This window comes from Callospermophilus lateralis, chromosome 11 (genome assembly GCF_048772815.1).
Source record: "Callospermophilus lateralis isolate mCalLat2 chromosome 11, mCalLat2.hap1, whole genome shotgun sequence".
Lineage (NCBI taxonomy): Eukaryota > Metazoa > Chordata > Mammalia > Rodentia > Sciuridae > Callospermophilus > Callospermophilus lateralis.
The window spans coordinates 47,487,039-47,511,278 of NC_135315.1; the positions used below are offsets into that span (position 1 = coordinate 47,487,039).

A 24,240-nucleotide genomic window follows, 5' to 3' on the forward strand; every position below is an offset into this window, starting at 1 on the left:
TTGCAAAGTAGTTCCCAAGCTCAGGCCTCCTTCATCACAAGCCTGGCTGTATTTGCCTCATGCATCCTTTTTCTCAAAGTTGGAACCCTGCATCTGATAGCCTGAGTAAATGATGGCAGAGTTGGTCCTGCTGGCATGACCATACAAAGCTGCTTCTTACTCAGTCCATCTAGGGCTGACAATTTTTTTCCCATATTTATTGGTGCATAATTATACATAATAGTGGGATTCATTACATATTCATACATGCATTGGCCAGTATTTCTCCAGTCCCTCTATTCCTTCCTTTACTCTACTGGTCTCCCTTAGATTTTCATGAGACCCCTGCTCCCCACTTTCTTTTCCTTTTTAGTTTCAGGCATGACTGATTTAAAAAAAAAAAAAAAAAAAAAAAAAAGGACAGAAACAAAAGTCTGTATGTGGAATGGTAATGATTTGTTTTTGATTGGCATTCAGCCATTGTCTGGAATGCACTTGGAGCAGATCCCTGAGTCCTGGCCCTCTTGGCTGGGAAGACCCATCCTAATCATTGACTGGAGAGTTCAAATTGATTCTCAGATCAGAGAACACAAAATAACAATCAAATAAATGATGACAAGGTTTCCTGCTGTGGTCCCCTTGTACCTTCTTCTTTCTTGTCTTTTGGAGGCCCTCTTCCTTTGCAAACACTTTTCAGGTTGATTCCACTTTAAACAAGTGTGTTGCAGGGTGACATTGGAGAATTGTTGGAATTAAGGTTGAGGTCTTGTTAACTCCAATCTTTTTATCATTTTCTCAAAATTAGCACGAATAGTTCTTATGCTGAGAGAAAAGCTCAATCTCTCAGACCACTGCAGAGTGACTATAGTAGGACTTGGGAATCTTAATATTTTCCCCTAACATTTTATTTTGAAAAATTTCAAACCTGCAGGGAAGTTTATGGAATCAACTCCTGAGATACCTTCATGTTAGTATACCAGTTGCTAATCTTTTGCTACTTCAGTGCATTTGCTGTATCATTTGTGCTTATGTATGTTGTGGTTTGTTTCTGCTGCTTATTTGGAATTGAGTCATAGACATCATGATACTCATAAATTCTCAATATTCCTAAGATGTTCTACGTGACCATAATACTTATTACATTCTTTTTTTTTTTTTTTGGTGGTTCTGGAGATTGAACCCAGGGCCTTGTGCATGTAAGGCAAGCACTCTACCAACTGAGCTATATCCCAGCCCTCATTACATTCTCAAAGTTTATCTAATTGTCCCTAATATTTCTTGATTTTTTTTTTTTTTTTTTTTTGGTGTGGTGGTTGTGACTTTTTTTTTCTTTTCTTTTTTTTTTTTGGTTCAGGAACCAATCAAGAATCACATTGCATTTTAAAAAAAATATTTATTTTTTAGTTGTAGTTGGACACAGTACCTTTATTTTTTTTTATTTTTATTCAATGCCGATTATCGAACCCAGGGCCTTGAATGTGCTAGGTGAGCACTCTACTGCTGAGCCACAACCCCAGCCCCTACATATTGCATTTTGTTATCATGTTACTTTAGTCTCCTTTAATCTAGAATAGACCTCCCCCTTTTAATGACTTTAATGTTTTTGAAGAGTCCAGTCCAGTTGCCTTGTAGAGTGTTTTAAGCTAATTGTCTTGCAGAATGTATTTCTATCTGCTCCCATACATAATTATTTCAGTTTGTGTTTGACTTATTCTGATTTTTTCCTCATGATTAAGTTTAAGTCAGTCATTTGGGCAAGAATATTACCTAAGTTTATAACATCATGAGGCACATAACGATGAGTAGTTCCATTATTAGTGATGTTAAATATGATTAATTGGTTAAGGTGGAGATAAAATAATTTCAGGCTGCATAAGTATTGCTATTAACAGTTAACTTACAAAGTAAAATTCAACATTTCTTTGTAGTTGTTTCTCCCCTTAGAATGTATACAAGGTAAAGGATTCCAGTTTGGGTAATGTGTTCAGAAGTTACATGAGTTGAATTTTCTTTTTGGTTAAATTATCAATTTGATACATAGTTTGTTTTGTACTTTGTTTTGTATCTTTGTTTCTGTTTGTACTACATTTTCATATGTCCACTTTTCTTTCTTGATTGCTTTTTTAAAAAAAAATATGTAGCCTGGTTAAATGTGTATACTCTTCTCTTTCTTATCCCTTTTACTCAATTTCTTTTTTAAAAATATTTTTTGATATTTATTTTTTAGTTGTAGTTGGACACAATACCTTTATTTTATTTATTTTTATGTGGTGCCGAGGATCAAACCCAGGGCCTTGCACGTGCTGAGCGAGCACTTTACCGCTGAGCCACAACCCCAGCCCCTTTCACTCAATTCTATCTGCTCCCATACATACTCATTTCAGTTTGTGTTTGACTTATTCTTCTGTTTAAAAAAAATTTTTTTTTTTTTTTTTTTTTTTTTGGTACTGGGGATTGAACCCAGGGTGCTTAATCATAGAGATACATCTCCAGCCCCCATTTTTTTTAAACATGCCAACCGCACACAACTATTTTTTTTTTATATAAAAGGGAGAGAGGAAGGAAAAAAAAAAGAGAAACACTCATTTTCTTCTTTTTCTTTTTTCATACTCAAAAGGTAGTAGGATGCTAATATTTAGTTATAAATGAATGGAAAATGATCATAAAACACAGCTGATTGTAGCCTAAAGAAAATAAGAGCCAGGACTGGGGTTGTGGCTCAGAGGAAGAGTGCTTGCCTAGCATGTGTGAAGCACTGGGTTCATTCCTCAGTACTACATAAAAATAAAATAAAGGTATTGTGTCCACCTACAACTAAAAAATAAATATTTAAAATTAAAAAAAAAAATAAGAGCCGGTGGAGCTTAACCAAAATTTGTCTGATTTTGACTGCCTATCTGCAGCCTGTTTGTCCTTCAGAATGCAGCTCATTCATCACCTCCCTTCCTTCCCCTAATTAGGTACCCCTTTGTCCTTTTATTGCTCAGTATAGTTTTTGTTACAGCACTTGCTTTGGTATACTTGTCTTTCTGTACTTGACTTTTAGCTTTTTCAGAGCAAAGTCTCTCTCTCTTTTGTCTTTACATTCCCTATGGGCAGAAATACATCTACTACAGAGTAGTAGCTGCTGAATAAATATTAGATGAATGAGTAATCTACATTATGTATGCCCTTATGGCAAATGACTTAGTATTAAAAATAAGCAGAAATGAAATACTTTTGTAGTACAATAACTTCTACTCAAATTAGCTAGAATAACTTTTATATTTATACAAATTAATATGAAATATCTTAAATTATTTTACACTTGAGCAAGTGGAAGAATATAAGCATATTCTGTTTTAAGAATGAGCTTCTCAAGGGCCATGTTAACTGAGCTTAGATCCTCTTGATGGCTTGCAGCATTGGGACTGCTGGGACATTCACAGTGATCCTAGATTTGAACAGACATGCATGTAATTGGAGAGGAAGACACTGCTTTTTATTTTGCTACACTTCCTGTTGAATACATGCCCTAAGGACAGGAGTTGTCTTAGAGGACATCTCCATTTGATGTGGTCTTTTTCTTCTCTTTCTTCTCTTCCTTTTCCTGGATATTGAACCTGGAGGTGCTTAACTACTGAGCCACATTCCCAGTCCTTTTCAAATTTTTAATATTTGAGACAGGGTCTCACTAAGTTGCTTAGGGCCTCTTAAATCTCTTACCTCAGCCCCCGAAGCTGCTGGGATTACAGGTATTCGCCACTGTGTCCAGCTCTCAGTCCTTTTTATTCTTTATTTTGAGACAGAATATTGCTAAGATATCTAGTCTTGAACTTGTGATTCTCCTGCTTCTGCCTCCCAAGTAGTTTGGATTATAGGCCTGTTCTGCTACGCACCTCCATATAGGCCTTGATTCTATTGGTAACTTCCATTGAGCTGGAGATCGTGGTCTTCTGTAGACCAGAGAGAGGGGGGCAGGGGGAAAACCTCATTATTTTTGAGATATTGATAGAAATATGGAAGAATGAGCTTAGTTCTTTGTCTCATTGCCCATTTCCTTGTTGAATACAAAAGCTGCAATCAGAAAAAAAATTCTTGAGTTGCTCTTTCTAAGTCTTGCCGAGCTTTATTACACACCCCTCCATCCTCAGATCTCATTGGGCTTGGCCTTATTTTTCTCTGGTCTAGCTATCACTAGACCAGAATTACTTTTCTGGCTGCGATTAGTATCTATTTCTATTTCAGGCAGTGCTGATGCAGTCACGGGAACAAGTTTCAGAAGAGCTGCTGAGGTTACAGAAAGACAATGACAGCCTCCAGGGAAAGCATAGCCTACATGTGTCCTTGCAGCAAGCAGAAGACTTCATCCTCCCAGACACGATAGAGGTAGTGTATTTCCTGTGTAATCCAAAATGTAAACAAGTGTGTTTTTTGAAATGGCTATAAATTCTTTTTTAAAACAACTTTATTGAGATATAATTCATTTACTAAACAATTTAATCTTTTTAAAGTATACAATTCAGTGTTTTCTAGTGTATTCATAAATAAGTGTAGCCACTATGACAGTCACTTTTAGAACATTTTCATCACCTAAAAACAAACATACATAAAAAAACAACAAACTCTTACCCTTTAGCCATCACTCCTGTTCCCCCTCTCCCCAAACATTAACCAACTACTAATTTACCTTCTATCTCTATAGATTGCCTATTCTGGCCTTTCATGTGAATGGAATCATATCACATTCCATAGTATTTTGGGTCTGACTTCTTTCACTGGGCAGCACTATTTATTTCTTCAGTGATTGAATAAAACTCCATTGTATGGATGTTTTATCTGTTGATGGACATTTAGGTTGTTTCCATTTGGGGACTGTTACAAATAATGCTGCATAAACATCCACATGCAGAGTTTGGTATGGCCATGTTTTCATCTCTCTGCGTATATACCTTGTAGTCGAATTGCTAGGTTATGTGGGAACTCTGTTTAAATCATTGGAATCTAATTAAACTGTTTTCTAAAGCAGTGGCACAGAACTATCTTGTCTTCCCATCGTCAGTGTGTAAAGGCTTGGATTCCTCCACATCCTTGCCAACACTTTGTTATTTTTGATTATAGCCATCCTAATGAGTTTGAGATGGTAATTCATTGTGGTTTTCATTTGCATTTCCCTAATGACCAGTGTTAATGAGCATCTTTTCATGTGCTTATTGGCCTTTTGTATATCTTCCCTAGATACATGTTTATTTAGATCCTTTGTTAATTTAAAAATCAGATTATTTGTCTTTTTCTTACTGAGTCATAAGAGTTCTTTATATTATTTAGAATAAGTCCTGTATGAGATACAATTTGCAAATGTTTTCTTCCATTTGAGGGGTTGTCTTTTTTGACTTTCTTGGTGGTATCCTTTAAAGCACAAAAATTTTAATTTTAATGAAGTCCAGTTTATCTATTCTTTTCTACTGTTCCTTGTGCTTTTGGGGTCATGTGTAAGAATCTTTTGCCAAATTCAAGATCTGTGTAGTTATTCAGAACTAGATAGAGAGAATGCCAGAAATTAAAATTTAAATTAAATTAAAAGCAGTCACCACATTGGCTCCTTATATTTATTTTTTTTTTCTAGCTCTGAAAGGTCAAATTACACCCATCATCTTTCTGTTCATAAAGAAAATACTTTAGGTCACTTATATTCTTCTGTGGTTGGGTGAATCTGGGCTACAAAATCAGTTTCCTTTGGAAATTTGTCCCCTTAACTTGATCCTACTTTTATACCCTTTTCTTTTTCTTTTTTATTTTTACTTTTATTTCTAGATATTTGAACATATAAAAATTATCTTCTTAGACTAAATCTATTAAACCCTATAAGCAGTTCAGGCGAAGATGAGATTTCTTAGAGCAATTTAAAGTGAAGTAGAAAAATATTGTTTGTAAGGTCCTTTTTTCTTTTGTATCTTAAATTATGATTGTTAAAAAAAAGTATTTAAAAATCAAACATTAAATAAATTTAGTTTTGTGTGTTTCCCTTAAACCTGCTCTGTAGATTCAACCTCTTTCAACCTCTACAATATGGACCTCATTCTTTTTTCTTTTTTCTTTTTTTTTTTTAAAGAGAGAGAGAGAGAGAATTTTTAATATTTATTTTTTAGTTATCGGCGGATACAACATCTTTGTTTGTATGTGGTGCTGAGGATCGAACCCGGGCTGCACGCACGCCAGGCGAGCGCGCTACCGCTTGAGCCACATCCCCAGCCCCTCATTCTTTTTTCTTATGCACATCTTAACATTATTGTTATTTTTTACTCTTATTTGATGATTTATAAAGATTCAGTTGTTTATCTTGCCTTTAGCCACATGCAGTCATGCGGTCACCTCCCATAGCTTGTGTCTAGTTCAGGTTCCTGGCTTTCATAGGAGAGCCTTCCTCCTTGCTCATCAGAAGGTATTGGAAACCTGGGTGCTTTGCTATTAGCTTAAAATCACTGTACTATCACTTGCTGTCTATAGAAAAGTATAGTTGTTATACTTTTCTCTTTTGGTCAGAAAAACTTCTCTGTTCTGTATTCTCTACAGACTTTTTATTTCTAGATTTTAAAGGCTATCTAAAAATACCAGTTTTTACTTTACAGTTGCTTTAGGATATAACTGGAAATATTTTTAGAAGATGCCAGTACTAAAATTTAGGGGAAAATAAGATTCACAGTGAATTTATTATAGAAAAACAGCTAATCACCTTAGAAGCATCCTTTGCTACTTAGCTCCAGCTTGAGATACTATTTTGCCTATGGTAGATATTCAGTTTAAATGAATAAATAGGTAAGTAATTAAATTTCATTCTCTTAGAGTTCACACTTACTCCTTCACTTAAGCTACTATTTCTAATGAACCTAGTATTGCAAGTCATTTAACATTTTAATTGTTTTGCTTAGGAAATAGGTTGAGGGGAACATGTAGTTCACAACACACATTTTTGGCTGGAATTGTCTTACTTCTGAAACATTGGGCATTAACATGACATGTCATGTGCCTTTGAAGCCCTATGTGGCTTTAAGATCAGAGTCTTAATATTTGAATCATTTAGAACAATATCTGAAATTCTCGTTGTAGAAGATCTTTTGTTTCTTTACTTCCTTTCACCATCACAAATCCAATAACTACTTGTTTCTTGAATCCAGGTGCTCCGGGAATTGGTATTAAAATACCGTGAGAACATCATTCATTTGCGGACAGCAGCAGACCACATGGAAGAAAAGCTGAAGGCTGAGATACTTTTCCTAAAAGAGCAGATTCAAGCAGAACAGTGTTTAAAAGAAAACCTTGAAGAAACTCTGCAGCTAGAAATAGAAAACTGCAAGGAGGAAATAGGTGAAGATAAAAGTGATATAGTGTAGAATTGGTTACTAAATAAAACTTTTACTTTCTTTTTTTCCTGGCAGGGGTTGGGGGGGCAGCAGTACTAGAGATTTAACCCAGGGGTGCTCTACCACTGAGCTATACCTGGCCCTTCATTATTTTTATTTTGAGATAGGGTCTCAGTAAGTTGCTGAGGCTAGCCTAGAACTTAGGATCTTCCTGACTTAGCCTCCCGAGTCACTGGGATTAAATAAAACTTCTCTGATTGTGAAAATTAATAGTTGGTCATAGGATGTGGAAAAGAGGAAAGTATAGGAAAGAAGTAAGGATTCAACCCATTTTTCTCAGATGTTCTGATATATCTAGTAATATGGCGACTAAAAAACTGAAAACAAAAAATCTTATGCTTTTTAGGAGCTCTGATGACCTTTCTTTGTCAGTTACTACAGAAAACAACAGTGGAATCCAGGCCACTGGGAATGCAGTTAGATGGGTGATATTTCCAAGTAGAACTTTGATGTATTAACTGCTAGGAGTATCTTTTCCCACTGACAGTCAGATGTGTATACTTGATGAAGAGGTAGTTTATAATAGTGTCCTTTCATGTGGACTCTGCCTTTACCTGAGCTTGATAATGATGCTGCTTGGTTGGGGATAGTTTTGAGAAAGGACCTTTTCCCCCATGTTCAGTATATATTTGAGTCCTTTGGTGTAGCTTAAGGAAAAAAAAAATAATGCACAATAATAAATGATTGCTAATATTTCTCCCCTTTCCTCTTACAGCTTCCATTTCTAGTCTGAAGGCTGAATTAGAAAGAATAAAAGTAGAAAAAGAACAGGTGAGTCATAAGTTTAAAATTAATTCTGTCAACAATCAGTTGATATTTAATCTTAGAGTCAAGGAGTAAGAAATAGTTGAGCACAATACTTGGCCTTTAAGGAACTTTGGGATGATGATGAACATTTATTGAGAGGCTGTTGTGTGTCAGGCTGTGTTGACTGGAGGAGGAAAGGGGAAGGGGATGACTTGATGGTAGCCTGGAGTCTCCATTGTCGTGGGAAACAGGCAGGCATGGTCCTGACATGATGTTCGCATAAAGCTACCATAGGAGTGTGTAGAAAACATTTCTAAGTAGAGCATGCTGTCTAGCTGGCTTGGAGTCCTTTTAGACAACACAACACCTGTGGCAGGTAACCCATTCAGTTCCTGGCCTCCTTATTCCTTTAGGCCTCCACTCTGTCCTCCTTGGCCACAGATTTCATCATCCTGGTCTTACTCCTACAGGTCCTTCTGGGTACTTCCTCCACTTCTTCACTTCCCTTAACTTTTAACTTTTCCTTTCTCTTGGATTAAGTAACTCCTTCTTGGCTTTGCTTTCTTTACTTCCAAGTTGCAACTTAAACACCTTGCCTCTTCAGCTAGTCTTCCATGCACATTCTCCAATCCCCAGATTCCTTGTCCTTCTGCTGCCCTCATTTAATTACTGCCCAACTTTGGCTTAGACCTGGTGTCCCCAGGCTGCTGATGCCATCAGTTCTGCTCGTGCTGTTAGATGGGGCTCAGGTGTTCCCAGACAGCCTTTCATTTGTCCTAAGGTGTCTCTCTTCCATCCCCTGTGGGGACTACTTCAGTCATTATCACCTCAAATCCCTCACACTCAGCAGATGCTGAGCTCACTCTGCAGTCATAATGCAGGACATCTTCAGGCTCCTCGGTCATTTGTTCTCCTGCTCTTATTGAGAAAATGATGATCTGTTTCTCACCATAGTATGTCACTGCAGAGGTGCTTTCACTGAATCCCTCTCGTGTTTTCCAGCCTTCCACTCTTGAGTCTTGGGCTCTTTGTTGATCTTTCCTATTACTCAGATATGTTCAGGTGTCTCCCATTAAAAGGGAAAGTTTCTCTTTGCACTTCTCTCAAGCCACCTTTCTTTTCTTGACTGCCACATTTTTGTTTTTAGTGTTTGGGATTGTGTCCTTGGATTTGCCTGTGCTAGACAGGCACTGAGCTACATTCTCAGCCCTTGTTTAGTTTTATTTTGAGACTGGGTCTCACTGAGTTGCTCAGGCTGGCCTTGAACTGTAGGTCTTAAGCTGTCCTGCTTCAGCCTTACAAGTAGCTGGGACTACATGAATGCCTGGCTTTTGTGCAACATTTTTTTTTTTTAAGGTAGGGCCTCACACATACTAGGCAAGTACTCCATCACTGAGCTGTACCCCAGCCCTTTTTATTTTTTATTTTGAGGCAGGGTCTTACTAGTTGCCCAGACTGGCCTTGAACTTGTGATCTTCCTGCCTTGCTGGAATTAATAGATGTGTGCCACTGTTCCTGGCTTGCTGACACTCTTGAAGAGGGGCCTCACAAGCAGTCCTTACCTGCTGCAGCCTGCCTCTGCCTCCACTTGGCTACTATGATTGCATTATAGAGATGACTATAGGGCTGGTAGTGTGGCTCAGTGAGCCACGTGTGTGAAGCTCTGGGCTGAGTCCCTAGTGCCAGAAAGCAGGGGTGGGGGTGGGAGAAATGAGAGAGGGAATAAACTGTACTCAGATAACTAACGCCTTATCATTTTACTCCACTGTCACCCAGTGTGGTTTCAGACTCACTTCTCACCTTAAATATTTTAAGAGCTTGTTTCCTAGCCAGGTGAGGTGGTACACACCTGTAATCCCAGCAGCTCACGAGGCTGAGGCAGGAGGATCATGAGCCAGCCTCAGCAACTTAGTGAGGCCCTAAGCAACTCAGTGAGACCCTGTCTCTAAATAAAATATACACACACACAAAAGGGCTGGGGATGTGCTTCAAAAAAGAGCTTGTTTCCTGTCTCCTGAATTTAGCATCTTGAAATTCATCTTAAGGGGCTGGGGATGTGGCTCAAGTGGTAGCGCGCTTGCCTGGCATGCGTGCGGCCCGGGTTCGATCCTCAGCACCACATACAAAGATGTTGTGTCCGCCGAGAACTAAAAAATAAATATTAAAAATTCTCTCTCTCCCTCTCTCACTCTCTCTTTAAAAAAAAAGAAAAAGAAAAAGAAATTCATCTCTATATTAAAAGCAAGGTGATCTTCAAAAAATTACAAACTCAACTATGACCTCTCTTATTGAAAAACCTTCCAGTGGCTTCCTTTATCCACAGGACAAGTTGATATTCCTTAGCCAGCCAGAGATCTCTTCTTGCCTGACATGCCTCAAATTCTACAGCCTTGACACTGCTGTGGGTAAGAACCCACCACCATTCCTGAAGGCATTTTTATGCATGCCACCGTTTCCCTCTTTTTTGAGTATCTCTGTTTCTTTTCTCCCTGTTTTCCTGCCTCTATAAACATTTTCATCTTTTAATAGTCAAGCAGCATTTCTTCTAGGAAATACTTCTTAAGTTTTCTGGCAGAATTAAGTACTTTTTCCTTCTTCTGGGTTCATATGCCATAATTATTAACATGTCTGGTCTCTCCTGATTTCTCCATCTCTAAGCCTTAGAACATGGTAGGTACTCAACTAAGTAGTTAATGAAAAATAGTTCTGGAAGGAAAAACAGAATCCAGACATTAAAAGGTGAGAAGTACATTCCAAACATAGCCTGTAGGCTTTTCTAAGCAACATGCTCTGGCCTATAGGGAGTTTGTAAGGTTCAGCTTTTTCCTTTTTAATTTTACAGTTGGATTCTACATTTAGAGAGAAGTCTCAACAGCTTGAGAATCTTCAGGAGATAAAGATCAATTTGGAAGACCAGTTAAAGAAAGAGACTGCTGCTAAGGTGATATTTTTGTGGTTATTTAACTTTTAAGGCTAAGAATGTAGGAACACATCTTAATTGTTTACAAAACCAAATCAAACCAATATTGCTGGTATGGAATATCACCTTCTGAAAGTAGGGAAGACTAGCTGCTTGCAAAAAGAAAATGAATTTGAATCAGAGTTGGAGTAAATCTTCATTCTGCCAGCCCTAGAGGCCTGTCATAGGCTTTAGTAGACCAGACTGGCCATCAGGGCCATTAAACCAAGCTTGGGCAATGCCCAGTTAGAAACATGCTTTGAAATGTTCATTTCATTTGAATGATGTGTCAGATCATATGATTGTATTGAACCACATTTACTGCCTGAATTGATTGATCCAGTTAGAATTGAAGGGCATTTGGCTAATTGTAGGGAGAGTTGCCTAGAAAGCATCTTAGTGAACTGTGTGGTCAGACATTTAGGTGCAGAAATGTCCTATTGGTGTCATTCAATAGCCACTTGTCTTTAGAAAGGCAACAGTTCACATCCTGCTAAAGTTTTGTGCTATAAGGAAGACTGGGGCATATTTACTGAGAATTTTCCTGGTGGATATTTGTCTGTTGTGATTGTCAGAGGAAATCCCTAAGGTTTCTATCCCTGTTGCTGTGACAGCTACTGATCTTAGCAGCTGTTTTTATATTAATCACTACTGTCACCAGTTGCTGGAGGTAGCTGGTGCAGTACTTTAATCCATTTTTATCCTGGCTTTTGTGTCCAATTCATTTTAGATCCTAGAGCAGGTATCTTGGCCAGTTTGCACCCTTGCCCTATAGATAAAGAGAGATTAGTGGGATATGGGAGATATCTTCCCTAGGAGTAGGTAACAAGTTTCTGAGTAATTCTGACCTTTGCCTCTTTGGCATTAACATTCAAAACTTTTATATTTTAGGCTGCTGTTGAGCAACTAATGTTTGAAGAGAAGAACAAAGCTCAGAGATTACAGACAGAATTAGATGTCAGTGAACAAGTCCAGAGAGATTTTGTAAAGCTTTCTCAGACCCTTCAGGTGAGGCATTTGGGGAACCACTGTGAAACTGTGGGGAGAGAATCTTGCTATCCTTGAGCACTAGAGTAGCTAGCAATGTAGTGACTGCAGCTGCTTTTACCTCTACCACAAATTTCCACCTAGACAATCAAGCCAGAACCTACAGACCTTGATCTCTTTCCTCTATACCTTGCTATATGAGTATAAACTTGTATTTTATGGCCTAAATTTTTAAAAAACTACTTAGTGTCCAGCCCAGAGCATGGTGTTCCCTCCAGTAAATTCCTTGTCTCCCCCTGACTCCTTTCCTTGAGGGCCCAGCTTATGTTTGTCCTCTCAGTGGAACCTTCTAGGTTCCTGAGCTGCGTCTGAAGTACTTCCTTCCTCCACCATGCTCCCTTGGCACTCTGTCAATGTCTAGTGACATTTAATAGACTGTCAGCTTGTTTTCTTCCCAGCTGAACTGTGTCTTCTTGGGGATTGAGTCAGGTCTCCATAATCACAGCATTTATATTCATAATACTAGATTGTTACAAAGTAGCTTTGGGGAATTTTAAAAATTAAATTGTTCTTGCTGCTGCCTTCCTTCTCTGAAATGACTGCTCTGGTGAATTAATCTGCTGCATCTCAGCTAAACCAAAGGCTGAGAAAATCTAGGCAATGGGCCACCTGCACATATCTCACCATTGTTTCTCCAGGTGCAGTTAGAGCGGATCCGGCAAGCAGACTCCTTGGAGAGAATCCGGGCAATTCTGAATGATACCAAACTGACAGACATTAACCAGCTCCCTGAGACATGACACCCTGACAGCAGGAATCTAGTCTGCACTTTGGGGTTTTTAACTCATCTTTAGATCAACATTAATTATTATTTAACTCTTAACTGAAGAAGCCGAAGTCACAACAAAAGGACGATTGGAGAAATGCTTATTTCTGGTGAGAGAAGACTGTGCAGCACAGGGACAGCCAGCAGCCAGGGTCATTTGCAGCCAACAGACCTTTCCAGTGAACACTAACCAGACTCCGGGCTTGATTCCAACAGGTGTGGGATCAGATTTGGTGATGGAAAAGGGCTGTATCTTTGCCTGATTTCTCCAACATAAAATTTTCAAACACATTTTCTTACCCTAAAGCAACTTCCCAGTAGTGTTTGGAATTACATTTTCTGTTCATAGTGAGAGAGAGAATTTCTTTTTCTGTTGTCTAGAGAGCTCATCAGAAACAGTATTCAGATAGCAGACAGAGGTAGTATGCTGTATGAATATTTTATATTAAAATATGAAGTTTGAGAGCAGGCCATTGGCTACTGACTGTATTTCCCTCGTTTAGTGCATTTTCTTCTTTTTACCATTTTATCTTATATTGGAGGATTTTTAAATGCTACTGAAACTTGCCTAAGAACTTTAAGACTGTGGCAAACCAAACCAGTTCAAGTACAGAATTAGGAGGATTTGAAAACTTGGCTGAGGTTATATATGGATAATTATATATATGTATGTATATATGTATGTATATATACATATATATGTATGTATTGGAAGTTGAGTTTAAAGGAAAAGCACAAGAAACTATTTGGAAGCACTTTTTCTGCATACCTGGAAGATCTTCGTGGGCCCCACAGGTGCCGGGGTTGAACTGGCACCAGACTTTTGATATATTTTGGCCTGGTTATTGGATCAGTGAAAAAATAATAAACAAACTATACCTGACATCATCTATCATATATTTATAAATCTACTTATTTTCAACTTGAATCAGTGGGCTTAAATACTATTTGTTTTAAAAGTGTCAAATATAGAAAAGTAATGAGGTTTGGCAGATACTTACTTGATATTTTCTTTTACAATTTTGATCTGGAGTGTAAGTGACAATGCTTACAGTGAAATTGGGGGGAAATCCATTTAGTGTATCAATCAGTTTGGAAATCTGCTCTGTCATTTTCCAAGAGTGTGAGTTTCTTGTGTGAAGAAAACCTCAGTGGAACAAGTTGTTTTTGCCATAGCTTCATGAAGTGTTGCAGAAACAGTAAATTTGTGTCATGCTCACTGTTCACATGCTGCAGTACTGCCCCAAGAGCAGCTAGTGGAAGGCTGTTTAATTCACCATGTACAACATTCAAAAGGAAAAATGTTTAAGTACTTTTTTAAAATTGATGTTGAATAGCAGAGGGATACCTGAAGGAACCTTATAGGAATTAGTGAACTTTGTTATAAATGAAGTCAGTATGGATTTGTCCTAAAGATCTTTCTTCCACGGGATAAATGATAAGGACTACATTACATCATCCCATGGATTATTTTTGTAGTCTTGCATTCATGATTATGAATTTAAAAGTAAATACTAATTATGAAAGTAGTGCTAAAGGCCTTGTTATGCATGAATCATTATAATTGATTGAAGTCCTTTTGTATAAAGTCTACTTGGTTTAAAGGAAACATGTCCTCTTTTGAGTTACAGGGAATTTTGTTAGTTTCAGAATGATTTATACAGTTAAAAGACTAGTTCCTTGCATAGGCCCCAAGCTTATTTAGCACTATAAATCATGAGGAGTAATTCGTAATCTTTCTGAACCATTGTTTCCAGTTAACTGCTGAGACCGAGCACCTTTTTTTTCTCCAGAAGATGGGTACTGGGGCAATAAAATCATGATTAGGGAACTCTTCATGGTCTGTACTATGGCAGATGCAAACTGTTGGAATCCACTAAATTGAGAAAAATATCCTAGAAAAACCCAAACTGAGACTGCATTTTAACAGTCTGGTATGAAACAAACTGCTGTGATACTCTCCAGGTAGGACAATTCTTTAAGTGGGATTTTCTGAATAAATGAAATCTGATTTAAGGTGAAATTTATCCCTTCTAAGGAAAAGATCAGTTGGGTTTCACAAGTGTTCCTGTGCTTGTATTCAGTCTGTGTACACCTGTTCTCTCGCATGTCTAACCCAATTTACCTCTTACCTGTAATGTACCTTACAATGTGGTTTTTAATTGGCAGTTACTTGGCCATTTCTAGGCAGGTATGGTTATTACCTTTCAGAACTCATATTGGCAGGTACAAAAAGATGTAAAGCTGAGACAAAACCATATACTGCCTACCAAGCTATTTCTTTCTTTCTTTAAGGTGCTAACACTTGCACCTTGTACCTACTCAGTCGAGACACAGCACAGCCAAACTCAGCTCTGAAAGGTAATAGTGCCTGTGAGAAGTGAGCAGAGGTGGCCTTGGCAATTGTGGATTTTTAACTCTGCTCTGAGCAGATTGCAGGTGTAACTGTTGCTAACTGTACTGAAGGTGTTTCCTTAAGAAGAAGTGTTCAAATTAAAAAAAGCTGCTGCCCAGTAGACTGTGTGGCCTTTTCCTTTGAATTCTAGTGTTGTGATGCTACTTTAAAATGCAGCTCTTATTCTGGCTTCAATAGAGAGAAAGTTCAGTAGGGTCAAGGAGACTTGGAAGTGTACAGCTGAAAGCCTGTGTCTCAGGGTGGTTTTGTTTTTGAAAATGATACTGGGCCCTTGTTGCATATGATCACTGACTTTAGTTATAAAGCACATTCCAATTTTTAAATATATTTATTCAAAATTATAAAACAAATATTAAAAATGATAAACCACACCAAATTCATCCAAAAAAATGCTTCTTTATAAATTAGTGCTGTTTGGTTTACAGTATGGGTTTGAATCTTCAGTTTTGTTAATTTCAGTTGTGAATTTAATCCTGGTGTCAGAAGTTTACATGATTTCGGATATCATTGATTTGCTTCACCATTTCCCTTATGTGTTCACCCCTGTAAAATCATAAAGTCACTCATTTTTAGAGAAGAAAGTCATTAGTACAGAATCTTAAGAACTGAAACGAGTAATGCTGAATTATCTAAGAACTTCTTTGCTTAAATTAACAACTTAAGGTTCCAGATGAATAGTAAGTATTTACTCATTTAAGGCGGCAAACTGGTTCAACTACTGGAATTTATTTTTTGTGGCTAAGTACTGGGGATAGAACCCAGGACCTTGTGTATACTACTTGATTGTTCTACCACTGAGCTGTATACCTCCAGCCCCAGGAATTTTTTTTTTAATATTTATTTTTTAGTTGAAGGTGGACACATGATATCTTTATTTCATTCTTATGTGGTGCTGAGGATTGAATCCAGTGCCTCACACATGCTAGGCGAGCATTCTACCATTGAGCAACAACCCCAGTCCCCCAGGAAATATTTTTGAACATAGTCTCTCTCTGGGAAAATACTTTTGACCACACAACAAAATCACATTATAGAAAAGCCATCATATTCCATCCTCTCACCATAGTCATTGCTTAAGTCCCTATCCCAGTAATTAGTGATGTGCAGACACTAAAACTTGGGAATCTTTACCTGGGCAGACAGAGGTTGACTTTGGCATACTCCAGAGAAAAAAAACTATTTTCACAACAATAGCAAGTTTATAAGCATTTACTTACTCCTCCTTCAGAATGGACTGGATGCACTTCCGCTGGTAGGCACTGAGGGTGATGCTCGGTTTTTGAGGACTTGGCACCTTTTCCATCTTTCGCTGTTGATAGTCTTTTTTCATAGTAACCTTAAGTAATCAAACAGAACATGAATATTTTAGTATGCTTTGCCACACGTTTTTACATGTTTTAATCTGTTCTTGTTATGTTTTATGAAATTATTAATGCTTAAAAAATAAGACTGAATTTAACCACCTTGTACTCATTCCTACCTGTTTGATGGCATTGCCCAAATGTCGAAGTTGATCCGGTATCAGCTGTAATTCTTTCTTCATGTCTCTCTCACTATCAGAGAGAACTGGGAGCTGAGAGTGAAAACTGTGAAGTACTTTTTTCATCCTTTAGATAAGGTAAGCAAACATCTCAGCTTAAGATCTCCGCTAATTATGAGAAATATAATCACAATAAAGCTTGTAATTCAAGACTCTGGTATCTGGGGAGGTCGTCTCCACAGGATAGATTAGGGGAAAGTGACATATCTTTCCTAACATACACTTCAGAGGAGAAACAGGGATCCATTCAATTCTATAGGTATGTGAGCAACTGCTAAGGTCTATTTTCTTCATAATACTATTAGTACTTAATAAGGTTGCTAGTATCTGAGTAGGGAACTGAATATTACACAGCCCACTGACCTGTTCATGATATCTTCTTGTTTCTCCTTGGCTTCCTCATATTTGTCAGCTAAGCGCTCAGCCATTTCCCGTAGACTCTTCCTGATGGCATAAGAAACAAAGACTCTTGGGATTCACTGATGTGTTCAACATCTTGAGTGAGATTCAGTCCCCTACATTACTGTTTCATTCTCCCTAGTTTTGACACTTACCTCTCCTCTCGACAATAATTGAGATCTTCTAGCTGTTTCTTTTTTTGGTCACATAATAATTTGACCCTTTAAGAAGGAAAATAAAGTTTAATCAGAAGCCAGGCCTGGGCTATTAATACAGCACCAGCTACCAACCAGGGACTAATGGTTGTGAACATAAGACATCGTACCTCCGCTGAATCTCTTCCTTTGCCAGGTCCTGCTTAAGAATGTACTGTTCTCTGAACACCTGGGTGGCTCTGCTGATGAGCTGAAGGCATTCCTCAGGAGGAGGGGCCAAATCCTTTTCAGATGATCTTAAAATGAAAATTTCAATCATTTTCCTTAGCCAAGTAAGACTAGTGAAAACAGACTGAGTCAGCTGCTTTTTTCCTTTTTTGCACTTATTTATTTTAGAACAAGGTCTTGCTAAGTTGCTGAGGCTGGCCTCAAACTTATGATCCTCTTGCCTTAGTCTCCAAAGCCATTGGGATTATGGGCATCCACCCCCATGCCCAGCTTCCTTTTTCACTTTGTTTATCACTCTCAGGTGTCACTTCTCTTCCTCTACTCACTAACTGATGAGATATGCCCTGTGTCTCTTCCACCTCCACCACAGTAAAGCAGATATGAAATAGCTGAGGACAGAAAGGATGAACAATAATTTTGAAAAGAGAGAACAAAACCCATTCTTAAAATCTGTATGCCCAAGATCACATACTTGAGAAATGCTGGATTGGCAACGCTACGTTGCAAAATGCTTCTAATATGCTTTTCAAAGGAATCTGGGGTCTCAGCCAGAATACGGAGAGGGGACTCTGTCACTTCAACATCTTCTCGGGTACACAGCAGGGGAGGAGAAGCTGGATGGACAGTACTTCTATAAAACAGATAAATGAAAGTCTACCAATGGAGTTATTTACTATATGAAAGCATAAACCAAACTTATCCAGAACTTGGAGAACATAAACAAAAAGTTGTTACTCAAAAGCTCAAGAATGTATGTTTTCCACCTTGAAGAGATCACGTTCAGAAGTTGTCCCTTTATGCTGCCATGTGTGAAAGCATTTTGGACTCTACCAACAGATCCTTTCCGCAAAGGACTCAAGAACTTGTTTTATAAGCTAGAGCCACAAACAAGTCACTCCTTTCTTAGGTACAGACTTGATCAACACCAATTTAAGACAGATAACAACTATATGCCATATGCAGTTGTATATAACTTGATTCCTAAAAATTGTATGCCCTCAATCATAAATATTTGCAAAGGCAATTTTAGAAAGTACTTGAAAGAGTATAAAATTTTGGCAACATGGTAACTTACTTACTTTGAAAATGACAATTTAAATTCACAAGGTTTATTAAACAGTGACATTACTTTATAGATAATCTGTATTTTAGGGAGTTGGCAGAAACATGATTTGAAGGTATCCAGATAATTGAGTTTTTTCACCACTTAGGATTCATATCTTTACTCTGAAATTGGTGTGACTAGGTTCTATTTTACTAAAGGTATGTGGACTTTTGAAAAATATGCTGAGGCAAACAGCAAATATTTTTCCAGTGATTTTGTTTAGTCTTGCTAATTTTCAGTCTCTTTTAGTATAAGCAACACAAAATTTATATTTTCCCCCATCTAAGTAGTATTAGTGTCATTTTTTTTTTTTAATGTAGAAGACTTTTTTTTTTTTTTTTTGGTACTGGGGATTGAACTTGGGGCACTTGGCCATTGAGCCACACCCTCAGCCCTGTTTTGTATTTTATTTAGAGACAGGGTCTCACAGAGTCACTTAGTGCCTCGCCATTGCTGAGGCTTAGCTTTGAATTCATAATCCTCCTGTCTCAGCCTCCCCAAATTGCTGGGTTTACAGGCATGTAATATCGCGCCTGGCTCACAGAAGACCTTCTAAGGACAGTAAATGAATGCTAGTATCTTCCACATAAATCAGTATATAGAAGCACATGCTCCGAACTGACACCAGGAGACTAGGCTTTAACATTCAGAACTGACTTTTGATTTTGATATTCCTACTCCTGCATTTATAAAACTCAGAACGACCTTCCAATCCTGTTGGAAAAGGAAAATGGTGATTACAGCTTAATATCTGAGTTTCTTAAAAAGCAACAAGGACTGCTGAGTTTGGCTTTATACCACCTTTCTTCTAGAGTTTACACACTCCCTGATGAGGCTGGTAGAGAAGAAATTAAGACTGAATATGAACTTTAGAATCAGTCAGACCTAAATCCCAGTTGTCTTTTCCTTGGCTTCTGCATTGGCTTAAACTCTCAAGTCTGTTTCCTCTTCTGTAAGATGGGGAACAGTGTTCTTTTTGAAGGCTACAATGATACTTCCAGGAGGTGATGCGGGAACATGGCTTACTTCTGAGCCTGGCACATACAGCTTGATGACTATTAAATCTAGTTCATATTAATGGAATTCATTATTAACTTTAGTATTTTTTCCCACACTTTAAGGAAAAGCTCTCAATTTTCAGCAATTTGATGGAGATACCAGAAACCATGTCTAAAATGAACACTTCCAGACACAGCAGGGAAAATGGATATATCCACCCTTTCAACCCTCAAACCAGAAGCTAAAACAAACTGTAATATGTCAGGTGTGGTGGCGAACTCCTGTAATCCCAGGAACTTGGGAGGCTAAGGCAGGAAGACTACAAGTTCAAGGCCAGCCTCGGCAACTTAGGCTCTAAGCAACTTGGTGAGATCTTGTCTTAAAAATAAGAAGACTGGGATGTGGCTTAGTGGTAAATTGCCTCTGGGTTCAATTCTTAGTACCAAAAATTAAAAAAAAAAAATTACGTATAAGTTTGAACCAGTTACTATGTAGAAAATATAAAAAGGACATACAATAAAGGCCTTGTGAGGCACTCGTAGGTACTGGTGATGCAGATCATTGTGGGCCCAAGAATATCAGGGACAATCCAGAATCCTCGAATTGGAGCTGGCTGCCTGGAGGAAAAAATTCAGTTAAGTTACAAAGCGGCAGATGCAATCATACTAAGAACAAAGACATAACCCAATGATACCAAGAACAAAGAACGTAACCAGCCTGTGGCCTTTTCAGGCCTAGGCTGATAGTTACCTGGGATATGCTATTAGTGCCGTAATCTCAAAAGTGGTGATGTGGAAGCCTGTAATAAACCTCTGATCAGTCTAAACCAAACTGCCACTTATCAGTCTAAGAGGCCATTTACCAAGTCCCTCAGGAACCTACAGGCTCACAGGGTTTATATCTCAGAGGTCACAGTACATTCAAGTTCACTCTTTTATCAGCTCACACGTATATGTGTCTCATGTAGTGCCTAACAGATTCAATGAACTTTAGGGTATATCTCACATTACACATTCAGTGAAGCCAACATCTATCATAGGACTTCATTTAGTGCACCTAGCATACACCTCCCTCTAACTTCCTTCCTACTTCACCTAAAGAAACTGCAAATTGTGGCTCTCAAATGGGAACTGTATCCCTGCCAACACACTCTACAACTGGCCCCCATGAAATCCCACCCTCAGGCCACAGCACGTTTTTGTCCCTCAACATTTGTGCCATTTTCTCTCTCATCTGAAAATTGCACACTGACCATTTCTCCTTTTCCCCCTTTAGAATAGCAGTCTTTAGACAGTAATAAACAACACATTTCCTATCCTTTTTCTAAAGGGGAGGGAATCTGGGAAATTCTAGAATTTTACTTTTGTTATCAGTGTGAAGCCCACATTGAGAGAGTGCTTACATATTATATAACCAGTACCCAGGTCAAAAATTAGAATGCCGCAGCAGCCTCAGTCCTATGGTTCTTTGTATTGCCAAGTCTATGATCACTGCTCACCAGTTCCTTGCTGCCTTCTCTTAGAAACAGCTCCTCCCTGGTATCCTTGACATCCTTCCCTTCAGGTTCTCCTTCAGTGTCTCTGGCAGCCCTTTATTCACGTTTCCTTCCAGGGCTGGGCTCCTGTCTCTACCCACTGCTCATACTTTAAGATCACTTCATGCAGATCTCTTCCACTCGTCTCAGGCCCTTTACTGGGTAACCCTACATTGGAGCCAGAATCATCGCTCCAATGCTGACAATCCCCCATCTCTAGTGTCCTATACAAGATCACTCCAAACTTCAGACCTATTATCTCCAACTGCTAGTAGGCTCCTCCACTTGGATGGCCTACAGAGAACATAAAACTCTAGATGCCTGCGTAATTCATCTTCCATCTTCCCAAATTCACTCATTATGTCTCCAATTGTCTGAAAGGTATCACATTTATCCTTAGAAGAAACTTTGGAATCATTCTAGACACCTCCCTTTTCTCTTATTCATCAAATATTTACTGAGTGGCACTCTGTTACACACTGAGTAAACAAAAGACCAACAGAATATACTAAGAAACTGCTTTCTTCAAACATTGTAGTAGTGGTGACAGATATTAAGCAAACACAAGTTACAATACAAGAATATAATATGATAAAAAGAACAGGAGGTCCTCTGAAGGAATCAATCAAGGAAGTCCTCTGAAGAAATGACGGATTAGCAAGAAGAGTTAAGTGTCGTGTAGGTGGTATAACCTTTAATTCTAGCTACTTGAGAGGCTGAAGCAAGAGGCTCACTTGAGCCCAGGCATGTGAGGCCAGTCTACAATATAGCAAGACCCTGTTTCAAAAATAAGAGTAAGAGTTAACCAAGAGGATAGTAAGCTAGGGTCAGGACTGGGACAGAGAAAATAACATGTGGAATGGCCTTGAAACAGGAGAAAGGTTTTGATGAACTTCTTTTATTTTTTTTAAATTTCTTTTATTTTGATTTTTTTCTCATTTAACATATATATAATAGGTTCTTTGTACTGGGATTAAAAAAAAAAAAAAAATATATATATATATATGCAGTATTTACCTTGGAATTCAAGACCATATTTGAAGTTTGAGAAACAGCTATTTATGCTTGTAATTTAGATGTTAGTATGTTGTTTCTCTCAATAGTTTCTTGATACAAAGACAAATCTGATGTTTAATAGCATGAAGAAAGTAACTGGAAAATTAAAAAAGTTAATTTTGATACTAGGTAGCTGCTTTCCTCTTCCTCCATTACTATTCAAATTGGTCATAAAAGGTAAACAAAATATTATGCAAGGGCTGGGGATGTGGCTCAAGCGGTAGTGCGTTCGCCTGGCACGCGTGCGGCCCGGGTTCCATCCTCAGCACCACATACAAACAAAGATGTTGTGTCCGCCGATAACTAAAAAATAAATATTAAAATTCTTTAAAAAAAAATATTATGCAGGAGAGGCTGAGGCAGGAGAATCACAGGTTCAAAGCCATCCTTATGCAACTTAGTGATACTTTGATTCAAAAGAAAAAAATTGAAAAAGGTTTGGGGATGTCACTCAGTAGCTAAATGTCCCTAGTTGAACTTCTAATTAACATGATACTCTTGGGATGAAGTATTCTAAGTATGTATGTACTTGAATTACTGAAATGAACTAGTATTATCATTGTATACATGGGAGAGATGAGCTTTACCTGCATGGCAGTGGCTTTGTACAAAGGATATGTTCTACAAAGCATTTCTGTTCTGTAGCAAGTTCTTGTAAACTATCCTTATCTTCTTCATCTATAAAGGAAAACATAAATTAATTGATGCTTAGACAAATCTCCATATTAAATGCAATTAAAAGTACTTTTCTCAAACCATTGTTTCTAAAGGATTATTCCCTTCTAACAAAATATCCTTACTTCAGGCGTCTAGATTTCTGCTGTGGAAAGGAAATTAAGGTTTTTCTTGGTCAGGTTGCAAATGGAGAAACGTTTCACTGAGAATAATCTCAGGAATAATTCCCTTCCACAGTCTTCCTTTTCAACACTAATTTTTTTTTTTAATAATATCCTTTGGGCCACCAAACTCTCCCATTCTGAAGTGTACAATCCAGTGGGTTTTACTATATTAATAGAACTGGATAGCCATCACTACAATTAATTTACAAATATTTTCATTTCTCTAAAAGAAACCCCCAGACCTATTAATGATCACTCTCAGTTCCTACCAACTTTCTCAGACCTAGGCAACCACTCATCTTTCTGCCTCTGTGGATTTGTCTATACTGGACTTTTCATATAGATGGTATCATAAAATTCATAGTTTAACTGACTTCTTTCACTTAGCATGTTTTCAAGTTATCCATGTTCATCCATATTAGAACATGTTATTAGTACTACATTCCTTCTTATGTCTGAATAATATTTCATTGTGTGGATGGATAGACCCATTTTTAATAATCTATCAGTTGATACACACTTATGTGGCTACTATGAATAATGTTGCTATGACCACCTGTATACAAGTATTTGTGTGGACATGTTTTCATTTCTCTTTGAGTATATACACAGGGGAACTGCTGGATATATTGTAACTCTGCTTAATCCTTTCCAGAACTGCCAAGCTGTTTTTCAACCACTGCACCTTTTACATTCTCATTAAGCAATCTGTTAGAGTCGCCATTCTTCCACAGCCTCATCAATATTTGCAATTGTCCATTTTTTTCCCCCCTTTTGGCCATCTCAGTAGATATTCAATGATATTTTATTGTGGTTTTGTGATATTTCATTTCCATAACGACTAAGGATGTTGTAAAAGATTTTCTGTTATTTATATATCATTGAAGGAACAATACGTATGCAAATCTTCTGCATTCCCCACCACCCTGCACCCTTTTGTGGTTCTGGGGATGGAACCTGGGATCTCATGCATGCTAGATAAGCACTATACCAATGAGCTACACTCCCAGTCCCACTTTACCCATTATTAGGTTGGACAAGTCATTTTATATTATTGAATTCTAAGAGTTC

The 24,240-nt window shown here is 37.9% G+C and overlaps 2 protein-coding genes across 3 annotated transcripts in view; one reads left to right on the top strand and one right to left on the bottom strand.

Annotated features, from left to right (window-relative positions):
- The window catches only part of Rabep1 (rabaptin, RAB GTPase binding effector protein 1), a 100,912-nt gene extending 85,498 nt beyond the window's left edge, over positions 1-15,414 (top strand). Inside the window, exons 13-18 of the mRNA XM_076871704.1 lie at positions 4,207-4,347; positions 7,134-7,323; positions 8,095-8,150; positions 10,969-11,067; positions 11,977-12,093; positions 12,771-15,414. Of these exons, the coding sequence (XP_076727819.1) occupies positions 4,207-4,347; positions 7,134-7,323; positions 8,095-8,150; positions 10,969-11,067; positions 11,977-12,093; positions 12,771-12,872 (705 nt within the window). The 3' untranslated portion in view covers positions 12,873-15,414. The remainder of the gene's footprint in view (positions 1-4,206; positions 4,348-7,133; positions 7,324-8,094; positions 8,151-10,968; positions 11,068-11,976; positions 12,094-12,770) is intronic.
- A 276-nt stretch (positions 15,415-15,690) lies between these two features.
- Nup88 (nucleoporin 88) overlaps positions 15,691-24,240 on the bottom strand; it is a 30,373-nt gene continuing 21,823 nt past the window's right edge. For both annotated transcript variants that reach the window (XM_076871706.1, XM_076871705.1), the window contains 9 exons: positions 22,918-23,008; positions 20,256-20,357; positions 18,109-18,267; positions 17,579-17,704; positions 17,409-17,474; positions 17,218-17,298; positions 16,795-16,921; positions 16,532-16,650; positions 15,691-15,857 (listed from right to left, as the gene is read on the bottom strand). In XM_076871706.1, the coding sequence (XP_076727821.1) occupies positions 15,794-15,857; positions 16,532-16,650; positions 16,795-16,921; positions 17,218-17,298; positions 17,409-17,474; positions 17,579-17,704; positions 18,109-18,267; positions 20,256-20,357; positions 22,918-23,008 (935 nt within the window). In that variant the 3' untranslated portion in view covers positions 15,691-15,793. The remainder of the gene's footprint in view (positions 15,858-16,531; positions 16,651-16,794; positions 16,922-17,217; positions 17,299-17,408; positions 17,475-17,578; positions 17,705-18,108; positions 18,268-20,255; positions 20,358-22,917; positions 23,009-24,240) is intronic.